This window comes from Equus quagga, chromosome 20, assembly GCF_021613505.1.
Source record: "Equus quagga isolate Etosha38 chromosome 20, UCLA_HA_Equagga_1.0, whole genome shotgun sequence".
In the NCBI taxonomy this organism is placed as follows: domain Eukaryota; kingdom Metazoa; phylum Chordata; class Mammalia; order Perissodactyla; family Equidae; genus Equus; species Equus quagga.
The window spans coordinates 10,738,582-10,745,637 of record NC_060286.1 but is presented as its reverse complement, the minus strand read 5'-3'; the positions used below and the strand labels follow the sequence as shown (position 1 = coordinate 10,745,637).

General features: G+C 47.0%; 1 protein-coding gene across 1 annotated transcript; it reads left to right on the top strand.

The window, feature by feature from the left end:
• Nucleotides 1–2,493: 2,493 nt before the first annotated feature.
• GPX2 (glutathione peroxidase 2) lies at nt 2,494–6,025 on the top strand. Its single transcript, XM_046647257.1, has 2 exons — nt 2,494–2,830; nt 5,341–6,025. Exons 1-2 carry the CDS (start codon nt 2,609–2,611, stop codon nt 5,689–5,691), a joined length of 573 nt encoding a protein of 190 aa, XP_046503213.1. The 5' UTR covers nt 2,494–2,608; the 3' UTR covers nt 5,692–6,025.
• Nucleotides 6,026–7,056: the final 1,031 nt, after the last annotated feature.

Below are 7,056 nucleotides of genomic sequence, written 5' to 3'. Positions count from 1 at the left end.
TGCAGAAATAAGATCGAGTAGAGTCATGGGAGGATGCTCAATGTCTATGTCTGAGGGAGTCTTTAAAGCCAAGAAGGTTCTCTGCCTGGGATGGAACAGGAACAGGTTCTTCCTGAAGACACGAGGAGGGATGAAGTAACCTTTCGGAAGTTCTTCCTAGCCCTGTGACTGGATACCTCAGGGGAGCAAGGCAGACTGGAATCTCGGGGGTCTGGGGCTGTTGCATACTATACTTTGGGGAATGAAGTTGATGGAAGAGGCAGAGCATGTTTGGAGGTAAGGCTAGAACGAAGGGAGGAGTGAAACAAGGCAGGACAGTAGCCTAAGATCTCAACCTGCACTTTCCACTGTACAGTGCACTTGTAATACTTCATCTCCTCTAGCCTAACCATATCTGTGTGAGATAAGGAGGGTGATTATGCAAGTTCAATAGATAAGGAAATAGGTGCCTAACGGCCCCAAGTAACAGCAGAGTCATGGCTGGAAACCACTGAATTGGAATCTCGGAAGCCAAAGCTTTACCATCCCTATTTAGAAAACTGTATATGCAATTTTATTTTGCAGCCAGAGTTGAGAACCACCAACCTAGGCTTTCTGCCTACTAAGCCAGTGCAGTTTCCAGAACAACTACTGTCCCTGTGAAAAGCTGTGGGAACCACACACTTGTTAGTACATGTCCAAAGTTATAGCTTCTGGAAAGTGGACCAGTTTGAGGTAAAGTTGGAGACAGGTATTTTATTAAAGCCTCATCAATTTTATTCAATCTTGAAAGTTGACTACCTGGGTGACTCCAAGGGTCCTAGGTTGCACCTGGAGAGAAGGGATGGTTTGCGCCTAAGAAAGAGGGAAGCCCACTCCTCAGCTCAGGAACTTCCATGGTCTCCTGGAGAGGGGTAGCCTCTCCCGCTGCCCACAGAGGCAGCCAATAGGAAGTCCAGAGAGCACCGGGGAAGCTCCAGCTATGCAGGTAAGTCTGGCAAGTTCATGGTACAGCTTAGCCCACTGTCAGGGCCAAGTTATTCTGACTCTGGCTTGGTAGAGTCACATTTATTGGCTGCTTCTAGGAACTCCATCCAGCCTCAGCAGGGGACACACTTCACACTGCATTTCCTGCCACCTCTTCTAGTGGCAAAAGATTCTATCCCCACTTAGGTGATGGAGGCTTGTTTTCAGAGAGCGGCCAGTTGAGACATATGGGATCCCATGTGCTATAAACAGCCATGGAACAGGCTGCAAAAGACAGAAAAGCTGGGCACTCCCTGGAGAGTAGTTCCTCCATCTTCTTAACAAATTAGATTATCAAGACCAGTTGCTCCCCAGCCTTGCTTATTTATTCTAGGAGACAGTTCCCAATGGACAGTACCTGTGAAAACACTCTCTAGTAAACATTTGCATTGCTATTGAAATTTCACCCTACAGTCCCAAAGCCAGGTAAAGCCTAATTGCCAGTTTTACTGATGGAGAAATCCAGGCATTTAAAAAAAAAAAAGGGATTTGTTGAGTTCGTGGGTGCTTGGAAGAATGAAGTGAAGCATGAGGTCTTTTTAGTTCTGTGGGCTTCCAGGGATGTGCTCCCATTGTAGCCCTTAGCAGGTCCCCAGATGTCCTGCGACACATTGCATGGCTCCTGTTGAAAACATCCCGAGTGGCCTCACTGGGTTTAGAACCATAGCAGCTTTGAGTCCCTGCACACTTCCTCCTGTGGGGAATGACCGGCACAACCCCCTCTGGAAAGTCTTTGGGACTGAGCCTTTGTCTGAGAGGAGGTAGGTGTGGGCCATCCCCTCTGAGCTTACCCACAGCTCTATGACTCCTCCTGACTGCACCCTTATGACGGTGTGGGGGCAGGTATGGGGTCTAGAGGAGGAGATGGTACAGTGCAGGGGCAAGGGCGGAGGCGCTCTCCAGGACAAGTAACATCACTCACTTGAGGACTTTTCAAGACAAACTTCATCCCTTCAGCCTGGTGCAAGCTGAGACACTGAAACCATTATTGCTAGAAAATCACACACTGTCCTCCTAATGGTTCCTTTGATTTTGTGCTTGTGGAAAGCAACAAAGAGAAAAATGAAAACAGTAATATGTGTATTTCAGTTGTAGACTGAGTCAAGGGACATGTGCCCCAATTCTCCCCCTCCGCTTTCAGATCTCAGCAGACCCGACCTCTCAATTGTACAGTGCAGAGCTTGGCACTCAGCAGGCACTCAATAAATGTCTGTGCCACGTGAAAACAACTTGCTGAGGCAAGGAGGAGTCAATCCTGTATCTCTCCCTCCCTTTTTTCCTCCCTATTTGACCTTTGGGGCTCTGGTTTCCTGCAAGTAGTGAATTATTCACCTCTGTTCATAGCTATCAAATTGGCCCTTCCCAGGTTGCCAGGAGGGTGGGACAGGGAGGTGGCTTTGTTCAGAGTCTGTAAATAGGAGCAGCAGCTTCCTTGTTCAAACAGCTTACAGGTGGGTGACCGTTTTTGCTAAGTCATCCTGGCGATGCTCAAAGCCTCATTGTGAGATCCTTCCTGTCCTTCCAGGCTCCTCCTTCCTTCCCACCCCTTTAATAGGCCCTCAGTGGGCTCACCCCACTCTGGCGCTCACTCTGCACTTCCACCATGGCTTACATTGCTAAGTCCTTCTACGACCTTAGTGCTATCAGCCTGGATGGGGAGAAGATAGATTTCAATACATTCCGAGGCAGGGCGGTGCTGATTGAGAATGTGGCCTCGCTCTGAGGCACAACTACCCGGGACTTCACCCAGCTCAACGAGCTGCAGTGCCGCTTTCCCAGGCGCCTGGTGGTTCTCGGCTTCCCGTGCAACCAATTTGGACATCAGGTGAGGGATCCCTTGTATTGTACCCAAGGAGTTGGGTCGCTGTAGCACTAGTAGGCTAAGGTCGGGAGTGGGAGAGTGACTGTGTGTTGGAGTGTCTGGAATCACAGGGTATGTTTTGTTAATCTAGGTCTTTAGGTAGATGTGAATACCAAGGAGAAGTATGCATGATTCTAACTGTGACTAAACACTGAGGGTGTGGGCTTTTATTGTTTATTGTCTTTCCGCTATACTCCATGACGGCTGGTACCAGGTCTGTTTTTCTCTCCCCTGTGTCCACAGTGCCTGGGGTATAGAAGGCGCTCATTAAATATTTGTTGAATCAATGAGTGGAAGAAATAGAAGATCAAGAATCAAACTAGGACTGAACTGACTCAGGAGACCTTAGTTCTAGCGAGACTTGGTTCTGCTGTTTAACGGCTCTGCGCCCCAGGAAGAGTCACTCAATTTTTCTGTTTGAGTGTCCTCATCTGTAAATTGGGGATAAAACTACTTACCTCATAGGATTATTGTGAGGTTCAGAGAATAAAATATACAAAAGCAACTTGAAAAATATAAAGTAATATGCAAATGCAAGCAACTTTATTATTTAGATTGAAGGATTTTGTTCATTTGTTTTAAATCAGCCAAGTGGAGAGTGAATCTGGGGGAAAGCTAAGGGTTTGCAACACGCATGTGTCTCTCCTGGGCATCACATGGACCTCTCTGTCTCTGACTGATGGGTCAGCTTGTTAAAGATCTTCAGCCCACACATCTCAAGTTATCTTTTAGGGATTCTTCTGTTTTCACTTATTATTTTAATAGCACAAGCAGGCAGAATGTCCTCAAGTGAACCCTCTAATTATAATCCCCTTAGTTCACTTCACAGTGGCATGAAGGCAAGGAAGAGATTAGCAGAGATATAAGCAGGAAGGCTGAAGTGGCATTAGCTGTGACAGACCTGAGCCCAAACCTTATTGCTCTCACTGTTCCCTCCCTGTCTCAGTCTGTTTCTTGGCTTGGTCAGGGCAGGAGAGAAAGAAAGAGGGAAACTTCTTTAGCGGTATCTTTCTGGCCCTGGCAGTCTTACACCATCATTTCAGGTTAGCTAGTTGCTGGAGGGAAACCATAACCTGCCAGTGGCCAGCCAGCCATTTGCATTAAGAGATAAGTCTAAAGGGCACATACATATGGTGATGGATAAAAACTAGACTATTGGTGGTGAGCACGATAAATTCTACACAGAAGCTGATAAGTAATAATGTCTACCTGAAATTACACAATGTTATAAACCAATTTGACCTCATTAAAAAAAAAAGAGACAGATAAGAAGTCTAACAGAGGTCAACTCTGGGCTCAAGATGTCATCATGGCCTGGAACTGACTATACTAATTGGTTCTAGTAGATCAGAGGCAGAAACTTTCTCCCGGAGGCAGATATCTGACTCTTAGACTAGGGGGAAGAAATGGAAAATAGGGTTTCCACGGGCCTTTTAGGGTTGTCAGGGTAGGGAATGCCAAGTGAGGATAGGACAAGGGTGGCAGCGGGAAGGGAAAGATAGGTAACGGGTTCAGAACTAAAGCATTCACAGCTGAGTAGAGTAAATGAGTATGCGGAGCCAGAGTCTTGGGATAGCAGTCCAGAAGTGAAAGGAATGATAATTACACATTCACAACCTTCAGCCTTCAAGCACTTATTTCCTTAACTTCCCCTTCCCCTGGCCTATTGCAGAACCCTAACCCCTCTACCCTATTTTATTCATTTCTGTTGGTCACTTAATGATTCCATTTAGAGTACATTCAGTGATATCTCTAACTTATTTTGCCTTTCTGGCATCTGAAAACCAGACTTCCTTGGATGGGGTCTTCCTTCATCAAAGCTTCCTTCTACCTGCGCTTCAAATCTAGGACAAGGCAAGATGAAAGCAAGAAGCTATAAATCCCATTCCTCTAGGCCTCAATTTCACCCTTAGTTTGAAGAACTGAGTAGGGCAGAGGCAAAGCTACACTCAATACTTACATGTAATTAGAAGCAACAGAGGCAAAACCAGGGCAGAGAGAAAAGGAAGGTGGTGGCAGGGGGTGTGAGTATGTGTGTGTTTAGGTGTGTAGGGAAGTAGAAGGAGGGTTCTAGGCAGTATGACCTGAGTCTCGTTAGCCCTTCTTTCTAGTGCCCCCAGTCAACGTTCCTTGAAGCTTCAGACAGATGCCCTAAGACTCGCTCAGGGTGGACTGGAGAGGGAAGCATCACCCCAAAAGTGCGAAATCTTTCAGTATAAGAACTGCCAAGCTAGGAATGGCAAGAACTTTCTGAAACGGCCTAGCAAACCATCAAACAATAGCCATGAGAGGGAAAACTCCAAGGCAAGAGTAAGACAATGCAAAGGAAAAAAGAGAAAGAAGAGAGGAAAAAAAAGTTACATAGAAAAGAATGATCCTAGGAAGGGAGTATAGGAGGGTGAGAAATTTGCATGTTGTGGACCTCTCATTGCCTCCTTCCCTTTTCCATGCTCTTTGTCTTTTTCCTCCCCCAGGAGAACTGTCAGAATGAGGAGATCCTGAACAGTCTCAAGTATGTCCGCCCTGGGGGTGGATTCCAGCCCACCTTTACCCTTGTCCAAAAGTGTGAAGTGAATGGTCAGAACCAGCATCCTGTCTTCGCCTACCTGAAGGACAAGCTCCCCTACCCTTATGATGACCCACTTTCCCTTATGACCGATCCCAAGTTCATCATTTGGAGCCCGGTGTGCCGCTCAGATGTGTCCTGGAACTTTGAGAAGTTCCTTATTGGGCCAGAGGGGGAGCCCTTCCGACGCTACAGCCGCACCTTCCCCACCATCAACATTGAGCCTGACATCAAGCGCCTCCTCAAAGTTGCCATATAGGCACAAGCTGCTCAGCACACAGATCTACTCCATCCATCCCTTGAGCATCTTTCCTTAGGATTTGGTGTGCCCTCAGGAGACACGGCTGACCTAAGCTGTCCCTTGGAATCAGTCTCCTTCATTGAAGAGCCTTGCCTCTCCAGTCTGCCTGTTTCCTTTCCATCCCCAAACCTTCAGGTTGGTGATTCAACTCCAGGCTCCAAGACTTCGGTGGGCTCTGGGCCTTCACAGAATGATGGCACCTTCCTAAACCTGTATGGACGGTGTCTGAAAAGCGTGAAGGGCCCTGAGTCAGCCTACCAGATGGGTCCAATAAAGGGCAGGTGTGGAAATGGCCAGGCTCTCTGTGTCTTCTTCTTTGACAGCCCATAGAGGGATGCTACAAAACTGCAGGTGGGACAATGGAGAAGGGAGCACACAAAGAGGGAGGCTCTGACCAAGGGGACACCCTAATTACTGTCTAGAAAGCAGGCCCTGGTCAAGGTAGCAGTGGCAGTGGCAGTTAGAGTTGTAGGAAACAGGAACTGTATTATTACTTTATGGCTCTTCTCCAGAACCGGGGAGAGGAGGTGCTAAGGAGCAGTAAAGAGGACTGACAGTAGGCCCTTTGGTTGAGAGTACTGAGAGGGTAGTTAGAGGATTCCAATCAAGAAGACGTCACTACCACTGTGGACACTGGGCCAACTAATTATTACCTGCACCTCAAGAAATTCCTGGGTTGAGAATTCTGGGAGGTTGGTTAGATGATTCTAATCAGGAAGTGGGCACTGCGCCAACAAAACATTATCTGCACCCTGAGAAATTCCCGGGAAGTCAATCTGGTCAGCTTTCTCTAAGAGCAAGGGCGTGGAGGGTGCAGATGCTGGGAACACAAACAGCACTTTGTCCGTTTCCTCATCACCTCGCTGAAGAATGTTTGTTTTTGATCCTTTGTTAGACTAACTCTCCTTCCTTCTTAAAGTTCACATTACAAGCTTGTCTTTCTCAAACTCACATATTCACAAACTTAGGCACAAGACAAACAAGTTTAGGCATGAATGGTTTGTTTCCTTTCTTCTTCCATGAGGGTGGGAACGCAAGAGGGCCTCCCTTCAGATAAACTGTTCACAACCTGCCATCGTGATAGTTGTTCTCTGTGAGAACAGAATTCTGCCGAATGGCTTTGTAAGGATGGTGCCCCAGATTCTTTGTTTGTACAGGCATACTCAAAAAGCACCACCACCACCAAGGCTAGGTTCTATCATGTTCTGGAAAAGATACCTGCTGAAAAGCCACTGTTCTGTCACTTTGCCCCACAAACCTCTTCCTGGAAACTTTTTATCTTTCCTTCTTTGACCACTAGATGGAATATTGTACTTCTCTTCA